This window comes from Pimephales promelas, chromosome 11 (genome assembly GCF_988280905.1).
Source record: "Pimephales promelas chromosome 11, fPimPro1.hap1.1, whole genome shotgun sequence".
In the NCBI taxonomy this organism is placed as follows: domain Eukaryota; kingdom Metazoa; phylum Chordata; class Actinopteri; order Cypriniformes; family Leuciscidae; genus Pimephales; species Pimephales promelas.
The window spans coordinates 9,455,026-9,469,955 of NC_142779.1; the positions used below are offsets into that span (position 1 = coordinate 9,455,026).

The window sequence follows — 14,930 nt, forward strand, 5'->3', positions numbered from 1 at the left end:
ACAAATCATTTTTATCAGCATCTAAAAGATAAGTATTTCATTTGAAGAATATCTGTCCAAGCATGAATTCATTACAAAATTTCACTAAACTGTCATTCTTTAAATTACAGTTTTTCTGTCTCCACAAGAACGCTAGGCTACAGAACGCTACCTAGGCATATAGCAATTCCATCTGGGAAAAAAAAGAAACTGAAAAGAAAATACAGAAATAACACAGCAACTTTAGTAATCCATGGGTTCTACGATTAGTGATCAGATTTACGATCGCAGCCCACTAAAAATCAATAAAGAAAAATAATTTGAATACTTCATCAGAACCACAGGAACCTTTGAATACTTGAATATTTTCACGACACATCCTGGCTGATCTGCTACAATGACAGTCACTCATGTTTTTTTGCTACGTTCCCTCGCGAATTTCAACACATTCTTTTAACCATGCTCAGCTTTGGATCTCAAGGCCACTAGGTGGAGTCAGTGGCTGTAATGGAGGCTCATAGTGAGCTGGGAGAATTTAAGGGTTCTCCACTGCATTTCTCCAGCCCTTTTAAAAGATCAACATGTTTTATGTCCATGAGTGTATCCCAGAGGGAGCAGGTGAGTCCATGGATGGGCAGCGCTGGTTACAGGATGGCACAGAAGAACTTCTTCTCCCTGAAGGGGTTCTCGGACGCAGGCACAGGGGACAGCAGAGGATCCTCTTTAGCATGGGCTTCGCAGTACGATGTCAAATCTGCTGCTGCTTTGGAGACCTAATGTTGATGCAAGTAAACACATGCAGTCACCAAACAATGCTCACTGTATTTTCACTTCTAATCAAATTAATGTGTTTATTTGGGTTCATATTCTTCTCACCTTTATCCTGTCAATATTGGCCTCCATTTTGAGCTGCTCCACCAGTTTGCGAGCCTGAGCAATGCTAGCAGTGTTGTTGGTGGCCATGAGGCTTCCGGTTCAGGCCTGTTGCACTGACACAGAAAGAAGAACAAATTCAGTCAAAAGACTTTATGGATTAAAGAGTTTTCAGTTAGCTGGACAGTAATGGAGTACATTTACTTGAGCACAGTACTTTAAGTACAATTATGAGGGATCTGTACTTTACTCGAGTATCATTTTTGGGGAGTACTCATGGCTTTACTCAAGTACATTTGAGAGGGAAATATTGTACTCTTTACTCCACATCATTTCTATCCATTACCATGAGTACCAATTACTACTTCTAAAAAAAAAAAAAAACCTCAATTTGTTGTTTCCCTCTCAAACGTGATTGGATTGTGCAGGCGCCACTGACTTTTTAAATTGTAATATTTCGCAATATTGCTCTTTTTTTTATTAAATCAATGCAACCCTTGGTGAGCATAAGAGACTTCTTTCAAACACATTTAAAACCTTACTTAATCCAAACTTTTGAGCAGTAGTCTATTCTTTTTTCCCACATTATATTTACTCTATTCTTAGAAAGTGGTCCCTTGTAAGGGCATCACCTTGTTTGGTGGTCAATACCATTTAAAAATCTGAAATCCTTGACTATAATGACAGTGATAGATCATTGTTTAGGGTGGGTAGATGTGCTTTGCTGGTAAATCAGCATGGTCTTTTCTTATGAACCTGGTTGTCCAAAAATCACTGATTCTGTACCTCACCTCCCTCCAAACTGTCCAAACAAACTCCATATTCATTTAAAGTCTCTCAGAGAAGGCCACAACACACTTAATGGCTAAAAAGCTATATAAATATTGTTGCTTGTTTGTGTTTCGACTTCCTCACAGTTTTATAGTCATCAATAATTAATATAATTTAAATTAAACAGGGTAGAATATAGTAGCTTAACATAAAAAATGATATATCGATAACTATAATAGTCCCCACAACGATAGAAAAAGCAAACGCACATGCATGTGAGTGCTTCTTACATATTTATGTAGCTCTGGCATATGGGTATTGATAGCACACTGTGACACACCTGTCATGACTGTGAGCTCAAAGGCCTGTGGTGTGTTGGAGTTTTTAATCTCACTTGGCCCTCCTGCAGTGAGGTTAAACACAAAGGCCTGCTGCTGAGAGCAAACAGCAGGGGGCGCTAGACTATCAGCTGTCACACTGCAGCCCAGCTCGCCGAAAGAGAGCAGAAACTTCCTATCCCTGAACAACGTCTAGCATTATTTACTCCTCATTCACAAGACACACCTTACCGTTAGTGTTTATAATGTGAATCTAATTCAATATACATCTGAAAATGAGAGGAAACCCCAACTTGGCCTGAAAGAAAACAAGTTCATCACGGCCTACTTGTAAACCAATTAACCTCGCAAATGTAGTCAGTATCTTCTCATCCAAATGTTTATTGACAATGTCCTCACTCTTATCACATTATCTACAGTTATATTTCCTGATATTATTACATTATGATTCAACATTGAATGCGTTATTTTGTATGCCACTGACAAAAGCCTTATCAGATAAACAAGGGAATAAGTAAATACAGTTGCTTATAGTAAAAGACAAAGGATTTTGCATTTATTCCACAAAATAATGAGAATCCAGGCTCCAATTGTATGAGAGGAGCCGCATCTTCATCCTCAGCTCCTGGTAATCTGTTGTAAAGACTGTTTCATTAAACCTAGTGACCATCCCATGCCTCTTTGCAAAGGACCTCAGTTGCTAGGCAACTGAGATACAGAGCGATCCGACAGCAATGAAACGTTCCACTCCTAAAATCAAGGATGGAGCTCAGCTCACCAAAGGCAACTTTAGATTGGGGAATCTAAAGTTAAGAGTTCAGAGAGGGGACAGCTTCAGCACACTGCCTGCCTCTGTAAATCAGGCATAAAGAGAGATTTACAGCCAGACAAGAACATCAGCACAAATCCAGGGTGGAGTCTGTGTTTAAAAGACATTTTAGATTGCAGCCCCTGTTAGTCTTCCAGGAGCTCTAAACTGTACCTTATAGGGGGTCGGAGGAGAGAGGAGGGGATTAAGACTCAGGAGGCAAAAGGAGAATGTCAGTGATAGGAAAGAGAACAGTGCCAGACAGTAACTTGAAGAGTGTGTAGTCTGCTGATATACAGTCCAAGCGGTACGTGATTAACTAGAGGCTTAGAGATGTGCACTATCGCCAGTTAACCCATTACTTTGCACCTAATACAGCATGCGCATGACATCACCATTTTCACAGATAGATAGATAGATAGATAGATAGATAGATAGATAGATAGATAGATAGATAGATAGATAGATAGATAGATATATAGATATATAGATATATAGATATATAGATATATAGATATATAGATATATAGATAGATCGATAGATCGATAGATCGATAGATAGATAGATAGATAGATAGATAGATAGATAGATAGATAGATAGATAGATAGATAGATAGACAGCCCCTATCCTATAATAGTTGTCAGGGGAAAAAAAAGAGATTTGCTGTTAAACTAATACAATTTGAAAAAAAAATCCAAAATTTAAGTATTTTAGGTATTTAAGTATTTTTTTTTCTTTAATATTCAAAGATTCTTTAAATTTACTGAATGTCTAAAGTCAGAAATCATTGGATTAATTGCAATTATTTATTCAGCCCTGGTTTTTAACTGGAAAACAATACATCTGCATATCATTTTGTGGGGAACATACAAGTCTCCATAAAATTCTATATTCTCTTTAAAACTCCATACAAATTAAATAGACTGTTTTATATATCTAATATTTAATCTTAGTGGGTAGGAACAAAAATAAATTTCAATAATTAGTTAATTCAGTACTTGATAAAAATATAAAAGTACAATATGAATGTCACATGTTGGTTTCATTGTGTTTTGGTTTAGTAGTTCCTGTTTCCTTTGTTCACATTTTCCTGCGCTAGCTAGTTTTCATGGTTTCTTATTAGTTCACACTTGTTCCCTTTTCTGTAGGTTAGCTTTCCTTGTGTATTTAAGCCCTTGGTTTTCCTCAGTTCATGTCTAGTGTTAACGTTGTGTTATAGGGTAGTGCTTTGTTTAACTCTGTGTTTAGTAAAAGTTTAAACATCTTCCTGCGGGCTCTCTTGGATTGCTGCAGCTCAACTGCGACAATGAAAAGCAATTATCAGAATCAGAAAGAAATTTTAATAATTTCATTAAAAACAAGTTTACATTTTTTTCACATAGTATAAATAGCTGCCTTTACTTGAAGAAAAGCACATCACAAGGGCACTCTCTTTGACTTAAAAAAAATGCACAGTCAATCTCTATTGATTTGTTCATCAGAAGACTGTTACGGGTCTATAAATCGGCATGTATATATTTGAAGAAGTATAGGGGGCGCTCATTTAATTTGTATCCCCAGAGAGTGGGCCAAATGTGTGCCATTTACCCAAGCCGCATTTCTACAGGAAGGCCAGCAGGGAAATGGAAGTGCCACTGCAGGGAGCATTTGAGAAGTATGTAACACAACAAGAATAATCAAGGTGTAATATCAAGTCTCCCTGGGCTGAAAAGGTTCTTCTGAACAGAACAGTCTAAAACATAAAATGGATGCCTTCAGCCTAACTGCAAAAAACACAGTGCTATGAATTTTGAAAAATGGTTGTAAACATTTATAAACACAAACCATGTCTAATAGCAAGCATCACTCTCTTACACTAGACTGCATTGGGTGAGTATGCATATCTGTACTCTTTTTACATACTTTCTTCTGGTTCTCACCTTATTTTTGACTCTTTCCTCCTTCTGCCCGTTTTTGTTTATCTTCAAAAGTGAGTTCACCTCCTGTGGTGCGTCTTCAGCCTCTGTTGAGAAAGGAAGCCATGCAGTTAGAGTCCATATGTTCTATATCCCGTTTGCAGCTCAAGGCCTTTTGCAAGTGTTTGTGTGTGTGCATGTGCTGGTTGAAGGGTTTAGAATGTCACACCTTTCCCAGACTGTTTGCAGTGAGTTACATTCAAGACCTGACTGAAGTTTACCTTACGTGCCTATACAAAAGCCAAGCCTGCAACGAAAACAACACAACTGAATTAAACGTGATGATAACACATTCAGTTGATCGAGCAGGGTTGAGTAGAACTTTCAGGTTGGTGTATTCACATCCCACCTTCTCTCTTTCTCTTCCTCTGTCTGTCTCTGTCAATGTGATAAATGTGCCAATTAAACTCCTGGAGAAGCTCTGCAGCAGCAGGGAATTCCACTATTGTGAATCATTTCCACACAGAATGTTCCAGCGACATTTAATCTCTCCACTCTTCAGTCTCAGTGGACACAGCACCACCAAAACAATTAAACAACATTAGGGTGCACCGCAAGTTGGTCGAAAATGAGTCACTCTATTGCTGCAATACTTTTTTTTGAACAGAATTAACACACTCGCGAGTAGTTTCACTGAAGGTAACATGACTGTGATAACGCAGGAATGAGGAACAGCAACCTCACAATTTCAATATAAAACCCTGGTCACATGTCCACCTACGCACGACAAAGCTAACAGCTCATTGCTTGTTTAATGGCATACTTACATTTTACGAGATGCTTTGGCTGTCTCTTGACAACATTCAAAGAAATAATAATATTCTTAATAACTTATATGGAAATAATTGATGAATGTATGAAGTTGGTATTTGTTTTGGTCATTCTTTTCTTGTGTATTTTGACGTACATTCGAGTTAAACGGATTATCCAAAAAAAAAAAAATGCAGGGTGGGGACTTGGTATAATTTATTGGGTGTTAGTTGAATGGAGGCAGATCGTAATGTGAGGCTTGCAGTCAATTGTAAGAAAGGGGTCTTGGCCAGGCAGAGAGACCATCTTTAACTAAAAAAAAACCTCTTAAAAATATAGCAGAAAGCATCTTAGGCTTGGTTAAGAAGTTGTCAAATGTTTGTAACCGACACATGGCTTGTCTAACTTTACCACCAACAGTCAATGTGAATTGTGTTCACTTCTGTAATGTGGAACACATTTCTGTGTGAAACAGGATATTCAACAAGCACAAATTAGAACAGGCTTTGATTTTGTTCATCATGACCTGATTGAATTTTAAAAAGTCAGCTTACATAGGCTACTTGAATGAATGCACATTTTTTTAACACCCAAGTAGCTATTTATCTATTGGTTAACATTATTCGCTGCATGGCTTAAATCATTTTATTTTATGAACACAAAGTATTTTTTCTAAATACAGAGAATGTACATTAATAAAGTAAATATCACCATTTGTCTGAAAAGGAATAAATAAGTTGTTGGGGTTTCACTTAGTGATCATTTTAGCTGGAAACTGCAGCAAATATGTCTACGTTTTCAGAGTTTTGCAGAAAAGAAGTTAGGGACACATTTTTCCAATGATCCAAGCAAGGTAACATTTTCTCGGCTGTCACAATCTGTGTGTTTAGTTTCACTTTCAAGGACCTTTAGTTTGTATTCCTTAGTTACTTGTTTCCTTTGTTTATATTGTTCCTAGTTTCTTGCCAGACATTATTAGTCATTGACATTCATTCAATCATCACACCTGTTTTTTATCTGGTCATCATCATCACTGTGTATTTTAGTTCCTCTTTGTGCTCCATTCAGTTGTCCGGTATTGTTGTGTTATCCATGCTGTCACATTGCCTTTCTTCGTGTGGATTACTTGAGTTTGTTTTATTTAATAAATCTTTTGTTTTATTGAGCCTTTTGAACTATTCATCTTTATCATCTGGACCTAAACGTTACACTCTCCAGGCCTCAGCAGACACTGAGCCTCAGATGAAAGAAAGAGACAGATTTATAATGTTTTTCTGGTTTCACTCCAGGGGTCCCATAGTAGACACTGACACTATGACCTTTTCAAAATGGCGGAGAGCAACTCCAGAGTCGTCAATGGTAAAAATATGTATGATCTAGAATATATACAGCATATTATTTACAGTTTCAGTTTTGATTCTTGCTGTTGCAGAAGACTTAAGCAATCTAAAATAGTTTTAGCTAAATAACAGATCTTTTTACCACATTACGACGACAAAAGCACTTGAATGCAACACACTGGTAAATACCAGTTCACAAGTAGAAAATATCCTATTTTCCATAGCACGTGAACGCACGAAAACACACACATACTCTAATCTAATTTACAGTGCGTATCATATGCACATTAAAACAAATTTTTGCATTTAAATTGCACGATAAACTCAAAGCGTGCTATAGAGACGCATTTAATGAAATCGGGTCGAGTGTGCATTCCAGGGTGTGTTTACATTACAGCGATGTACTGAAAATGGAATGCTTCACCTGAGCGTTATTCGCGTAAAGTCAAGACGATCCCGTTCACACGAATCCGTGAAAACGATTATAAACACTAGTTAGTAATGTAAAAAATTGGCTTTTTGCATGTGCATGAGCTGCTTTCACAAATGTGTGTGTTTGTAGTTTACATGCTTTCAAAAACTGTCACTTTGAAACCCGTTTCAAATGTTTGTGTTTTCAGGTCCCCAAAACATCGTTGTCGTGTAAATGAATGGCCGAAACACATACAAAGGTTTACGGTGTCATGTAAATGGCCCCAAAAATCCATGCCAACATTCAGATTTATAAAAATGATCTTTGACATGGAAAAGTGCTTGTGCCAAATCAGGGTCTAAGCAGACATATACTGTAGGGGCCTACACTTTTCCTTGTGGCAGAGTCGGAGTAGGCTTACTGTAGGTGTTTGGAAATCTAAGATTTTTTGGAGCTCGCCATTCTCAAATAGCTAAAAGGATTTATACATTGACTTGTTGCTCTATGTTAATGCAATAATTAGGTGGCGTTTCCGAGGCGGAGATCTGAAACCATTCAGCTGCACACAATTTCAAGATCACTTGCGATTTATAAATATCACATCTGGTAGAGCAGCGTACGCATGTTTTTTCTACGAATCACACATTCGGCTCACACATTTGAGAAATTATCATAAGATCAAATGTAGGATGGTTTCTATCTCAAGCCTCAAAGCTCAAACCATGTCCGTCACCCTGTTTCTCCGACACCTAACACATTGCAGAGTCTGTCAGCATAATCAAAAACCTCCCATGTAAATTTGACACAGCTGTGATTCTGTCTGAACTATACGTAGGCTATTGCTCCATGGTTTGTTCCCTCTGGTGTCCATGTCTGTTCTCATGCAAGATTCAGTCTTAAACATAAGACTCCCCTCATGTGTTATGAGTTAGGAAAGCTAGGCAATCCTCCATGAACATAGTGATAGGCTAACACTCATTCGATATTCAAAAATGTCTTCTGACTTTCTTTCTTTCTTTGTGAGTTCATAAAACATTAAAAAATCTGTACTGAACCTTAAATACAGGATGAGATCTTTCAAGATTATCAAGACTTGTGGTTTTTAATGAAACAGGAGCTTCTGTGTGTTTACAGTGGGTTAAAATGACTTCCTGCTGAATCTGCCACTTAGCCAAGAACAACACCCAAGGTTCCCGGAGAGTTAACAATAATTCAAACATTTGGGGCTGCAATCTCTACTTTCAATTCATGTTCTTAAAATGCACTCGCACACACAGTTCTTAGTGTCCCCTTATCAATAAAGGCTTTTTTCCTCACTCTGCCGATTTGATCACTGATTCAATTATATATTTGAATAAATATAAATATATATTTTTCTTTTTTATTAATATCTGTATTATATTTAGTTCTGTTTTTGTACCAAAAGAAGCACATGCAGGCAGACACTCATCTAAAAAATGACTTCAAACAACTTTCAGCAGTAATCTGAAATAAGGTGGAGAAAATGTGCCTGGTGTGAATATTAGTCAGAGTGGTTGAGTCTACAAACAGAGCATGAAGTCATTTTCTCCTTCATGGGAATACTCTCTCACTCTCTCTCTCTCTCTTCACACATTCACCCACTGTCTCTTTTGGAAGGGAGTAAAAGAATGAAAGTGTCTGGCTATGTTCATCAGGCAAGAGTGGAAAAATAATAAATGGAAGAAATTTAGTTCAGTTTTCACACACATTAATGTATATATATATATATATATATATATAGACACACACACACCCATCGGACAATTATCTTAAGTAGGCCTAGTGGATATCTTCATGATAAAGGTTGATCATGACATCAGATTGCCTAATAAAGAAAAAATAAAAAGCCTACCAAAACATCAACAACAATGGATCTCATCTATTTTGTGCTGCCTAACTGTCAGGGTTATACTGGTTTATCTGTGTTCAAGTTTTACAATGAGTTGCTTTCCTTAGTTCCTTATTCCACTTCTACACTCTAAAAAATGCTGGGTTGTTTTAACCCAATTTTGGGTCAAATATGGACAAACCCGAAATGTTGGGTTAAAAATGTAATGTAAAAATTTAACCCAACGGCTGGGTTAGTCCATATTTGACCCAAAGTTGGGTTAAAACAACCCAGCATTTTTTAGAGTGTAGTTAGTCTCCTAGGTTACTCATTGTTTGATTATCGTTTGCACCAGATGTTCATATAGTTGATTGGTTTGTTCAGTGTATTTAAACTCTGTGATTCCTTCTTGTTAAAACTAAACTTGCTACATTAAGATCCTTTACTCCTCATCATCATTTCAATGATTCTATGACACTAACAAAGTACCATTAAAGCATTCAGATTAGAAACACTCATTTCTCTGATTATAAGCTCGTATAAGAATAATTCCATGCAGTGAACACTGTTCATGTGAGCTATAACCATTGAGTGGAACCTTCCGCAAGAAAGAGCACTGTTCCAGAGTCATCATCAGAATTCTCTGGGGACTCCTGGGGGATTCCTCTCCAATATTCAACCTCCTTTCTCCTTCTGCCATTTCTCCATCTCTCTCTTTTCTCTCCTCAGCATCTTCTCCCACCCCTCCCCCATGCTCTCCTCCACTTTCATCCCCCCATCTCCGGCAGCATTTACCCCAAACAGATGCTCGATGCTCCTCATACGTACACCTGACCAAAAAAGGAATTTCTGCTCTACATTGCAGTGTGTAAAATTACGAAACCCTGATACGTACTAACAAACACATCCTCTTGTAAATCACAAGCAAACATATTCATCCCCAGAGCAATTTAAGACTGATTTAGACTGACACACATGCAACGGCTGAGGACAAGCCGTGCGTCCACGCAAGACTAGTCAAATAGAACAAACACACCCATCTACACAGTGGAAAAAACACTACACATATGACAATAATCCAGTGCAGGCGTAAACTAAAAAAAAACACACACAAGTAAACACACACATACATGATAAAAGAGACATTTTTTTCTAAAGAAAAACATTAAATGAAAATTTATTCAGACAGCTTGCCCCACTGACACATGTTCACGCCTATCTATCTGCACACAAATCTCAGTCTGAGCCTGCATGAAAAAGATTTTCTACTCACCTCCTTTAGTGTGTGTAGAATCTTAAATAACACAAGAGCAGTATGAAACAGTTGCACACATACACTCCTTGTTCTGACACCCTGGCACCCACACACACACACACACACACACACACACACACACACACACACGCTGCTACACTACCCCAGCTGACAGCCTTCCTCTCGCTCCGCCCATCAACTAGTGGAATCACTCAGGAAGCCAGCTGAAAGCCACTTCCTCTTGCTCCCAAACACTCACAAAGACATTGTTTAAAACGAAAAACAAGATTATTTATTTACCTTCTGCCACCCCAGTCAGACCATAGTGCTGTGAATCTAGTGTGTTGATGCTGATGCACGACTCTGTGGCTCCTGAGCTCAACAACAGAGGTTCAGATAAGGAGCACAGATACATATCCACAACTGCCCCTCCCCCAAAGCATGTGCATGTGTGTCTAAAAGAAAGAGAGCGAAAAAAGAAAACCTCCCTTTCAGAGTCATTGTATGCGCTCACACACACACACACACACACACACACTCAGCCTGAGCTCCTGTAATCAAAAGCTTAATCTTCAGTCTCACGATATTAGGGCTACAGAAGATTAAAAAAAGGAATTGCAACTGGCAACTCTTCAATAAACACACATACACACAGTGGAGGCTGAGGTGACAATGTGCTACAGGATTGCAGATGTGTGTCTGTGTAACTTTTGCTTTTCTATATTTGGACATTTAAACGGTTGTCTGACCGAGTCTAGGTTTGTCACTTTGGGATCCCCATGTATACGTGTACTGCAAGCTGAGCACTGCTGGTCACCAGCATATGTTGTGTTTTGGATGCTGTGTCCAGGCCTACACTGTAAAAATGAATATGCTTTATCTAATCAACAAAATTGTGGCAACAGATTACAAGCAATATTATTAATTCAATTTAACAAATTAGAATTGAGTAATAATTAACCATTTAAAATGAGTAAAACTTCCAACAACAACCAAAAAAACATACATTTAAGTCACCATTGTGATCGGTGTTTTAGGTTTGTTTTAACATTACGGGTTTCTTTCTCCATCAGTGATTTTGCTTGTTAGAGTTAATTAAGAGTTCTTAATTAATCTTTGACGTCTGTCTGTTAGTGAGATCTTTTTGTTACATTTTTTGGTGTAAACTTTAAATGGACTGACTTCTAAGGACAATTTTGATTAATTATTACTCAATGCTAAGTTGTTAAATTTTATTAATAACATTGCTTGTATCTGTTCCCACAATTCGGTTGATTAGATTCGGTTGAAGCATTTTCAGTTTTACAGTGTAGCTTGCCTAACTAGCTTGGGCAGCTTGACTTTCGTCTTCAGCCAAAGTCTATGATGGTTAACTGGTGTCCTCCAGTTAGAATAGCACCAAATCTGTATTTTCCAGGATAAACATGGTGGTCTGAGCTGGTCTTTTCTATGGGAGCCTCTTATGCTCACCAAAGTACATTTATTTGATCAAAATACAGTCAAATATGTTAAAATATTTTACCAATTTATACATTATCAACTTTTCAATCATTTTCAATGTTAATATATTTTAAATGTAATTTCTTCCAGTGATGGCAAAGGTGAATTTTCAGCATTATCAGTGTCGATGATGATTTGCAGCTCAATAAATATTTCTAATTATTATCAATGTTGAAAAGAGTTGTGCTGCTTAATGATGATACATGTTCAGTATTTGGATTCATGCTTTTAGGAAAAATAAAAAGATGAATTCTCAGTAGATGGATCGGTATAATCATTTAAAAACAAATTAAGTAAAAGCCATTGTGAGAGGGGTAGAGCGTCTGTTGGGCTTAATAGAATTAATTTATCAGTGATCTGATTACAGAGATTCATTATGTGAACTAATGGAATCATCTCACGTAGTTAACCCTTCGGATTACTCACTAAAACATAATTACATTAATATTCCAATACATCAACATCACCACAAAAGACTGTGAAATAACATTTTCATTTAGAGTTTAAAGATGCAATTGAGACTGGGAGAGAATATGCGTATGTGTGCATGATTTCAATTCTAATTTGAAGCCATCTGGTGTCTCCAGTAGCTGCTTGCCTGCCCCACTGCCCCATGGGATTACCATGAGGATGTCAGTGAAGCCATCACCCTGATCTCAACACAAGAACCCTGCACAAAGATGTTAATCAATCATTTATACTGATGTTTTGTTTGTGCACTCAACAAAGACTGAATTTGACATGAACACTTGTTCTAACGGATAGAAATAACAGCCACTATGGCTTTGCATTCAGGTCAGTGATTGGGTGGCTTCATGAACTGAACTAAAATGACAAACTTTTACACTAGAGATCAATATCATACACACGTAATAAAAGTTGCAGCACTATTGAAAAGTTTACAGTAAAATTTTGAATGTTTTATATATATATATATATATATATATATATATATATATATATATATATATATATATATATATATATAAAGAAGTATCTTATGCTCACCAAAGCTGCATTTATTTGATCAAAAATATATTTTGATGAAATATATTCTTAATCATATATTCATATATTCTTAAATGCAATTTAAAATAGCTTGGTATATTACAATGTAATTTATTCCTGTGATGCAAAGCTTAATTTTCAGTATCATTACTCCAGTCCTCAGTGTCACATGATCCTTTGGAAATCATTCTAATATGCAGATTTGCTGCTCAAAAAACATTTCTTATTGATTAAGTTGAAAACAGTTGTGCTGCCTGCTTCATATTTTGGTGGAATCCGTGATACTTTTTTCAGGATTATTTGATAATATTGATAATATGTCAGTAAAGGCATTAAAAAAGTATTTGCTGTCACTTTAATAAATTGAATACGTATTAGGTGCAAAAAAAAAAAAAAAAATCTTACAGACCCCAAAGAATGGTAGGTTACTTTTAAAGTTCATTTGCCACATTTATACATGAAATATGCTTTCTGCAAACCCCTACATTGTGCACTTACTTGAAAGGCTTACTTAAGATATATTTACAAAAAAAAAAGTGTTATACCACAGAAAAAATGTGTTATACCACAGAAAAACAGAAATAACAGACTAAAAATATAGTTTTGAAGGAAAAAAAGCTTGAAAGAAATTTACCTCAACTAAACAGAGAAGGCATAAGTGTTACATAATGAAATATTCTAATGTGCAAAGGGCAGCGGATATGTCATTGATAACTAGTACATAGTGCAAAAGTTTCACACTGCAGTCCATACAACAGATGACACAGCATGATTCAACCAAGTACATAATCTCTAAAACAAGGTATTATAACATCTTGATGCCATAGCATAGTTCTGTTTATTGAGGGAGTTACATCCTCTGCTGCCTGTCTATCCTCTGACTGAGACAGGAAGAAAGAAGAATAACACGAGATAGCATAGAGAGATAAAGAAAGCTATGGTTGGTAGGGAATGAACGAGGGGGGGGGGGGGCGGAAGGATGTAGTGTGACGAAGAAGCTGATAAAATGGATTTCCCCTCTAGTTGCCATGGCAACAGAGGTGGTGGATGAATGATTTTCAGTACAGTCAGGTAGCTGTGAGGAATAGGCTGGAGAGAACAGGACAGCACAGCTTTAAAGAGAGGTGGAGCAGGATTTTCTTGCTCACGAAAATGTGATTGTAATTGCTCTCGTTCACCCACTTTGGGACAGACAGCTGTATTATGAGAGATTGTACAGTTATGAGACTTTTTTATGAAAGCAACCCACAAACACTGCTTACGAAAACAAAACCCTCAAGATGATGCAGTGATGTCATCAATGCTCATAAAGACATTCTCTTGAAACACTTTGCTATAGTGTAATGCTTCGCAGTAAATGTCTGAGGAACACAATTCACAGCACACCAAACAAATAAAAAGAATGATCACATAATGCACATTTTCTTAGTGACCAAAATATCTATTTTGGAAAAGAAGAGACAACAAATACTACAAACAAAAAAGGCAAATTTGGCTAGTACTATGTGATTAATTTTATGCCCAAATTGCATTAGCCTAAATATATTTGCAGTATTAATAATAGTCATCAGTTATGCCTGTTATTGGTGCTCTCAGTTTCTTCTTTATTTAAACAGTTTAACATATTAATTTTGATATTGATTCATCTAAGCCGTCTAATAAATGCTGTTTTATTTTACCATGGAGTGTGTTGTTGGTCAATAAAAAAGGTTGTAAAGGTATATTAAAAGTCTAAAGGTTGCAGCATGGACCAACTGTTGTATATGTGGATTAAAACTGCAGAGCTTTGAACGTGAGTCTGAGACCTATCTTCACTGAACATAAGGGTTAACTGAAACTGATAGTGCTGAAGTATTTTAGACTTGTTGACTTAAAATATATTTTACTAATCACATGTTAGTTTAAGTTTAAACATCTCTGCAAAGAGCATAAACAGTGACACTTAAAAAGGGTGACAAGGAGAGAATACATTTTGTTCAATTAAAAGTTCACTAAAGGGGAAGGAAAGCACTGGACAACAAAGCCAAACCAAGATATAATGGCACTTAGTGGCTAACAGCCTAAGTGTGGAGCCCACAACAGCAGTTTTA

At 36.8% G+C, this 14,930-nt stretch overlaps 1 protein-coding gene across 3 annotated transcripts; it reads right to left on the bottom strand.

The window, feature by feature from the left end:
• Positions 1 to 189: 189 nt before the first annotated feature.
• On the bottom strand, positions 190 to 10,782 carry gng2 (guanine nucleotide binding protein (G protein), gamma 2). 3 transcript variants are annotated; one of them, XM_039672421.2, is made up of 5 exons: positions 5,076 to 5,386; positions 4,896 to 4,973; positions 4,691 to 4,773; positions 856 to 968; positions 190 to 752 (listed from the first exon to the last, which is right to left on the bottom strand). In XM_039672421.2, the coding sequence occupies exons 4-5, from the start codon at positions 940 to 942 to the stop codon at positions 624 to 626; spliced, it is 216 nt and encodes a 71-aa protein (XP_039528355.1). In that variant the 5' UTR covers positions 943 to 968; positions 4,691 to 4,773; positions 4,896 to 4,973; positions 5,076 to 5,386; the 3' UTR covers positions 190 to 623. The 3 variants fall into 3 exon arrangements, with proteins under 3 accessions (XP_039528355.1, XP_039528352.1, XP_039528351.1); XM_039672418.2 differs by lacking the exons at positions 4,896 to 4,973; positions 5,076 to 5,386 and adding an exon at positions 10,633 to 10,782; XM_039672417.2 differs by lacking the exons at positions 4,896 to 4,973; positions 5,076 to 5,386 and adding an exon at positions 10,351 to 10,501.
• Between the last annotated feature and the right edge of the window lie 4,148 nt (positions 10,783 to 14,930).

Bases quoted from the DNA above. Each gene is read 5' to 3' on its own strand.
- gng2 (XM_039672418.2), bottom strand. From the start codon at position 942: ATGGCCACCAACAACACTGCTAGCATTGCTCAGGCTCGCAAACTGGTG. The intron at 753-855 runs GTGAGAAGAATA...CATCAACATTAG, and splicing joins CCAATATTGACAGGATAAAG to GTCTCCAAAGCAGCAGCAGA.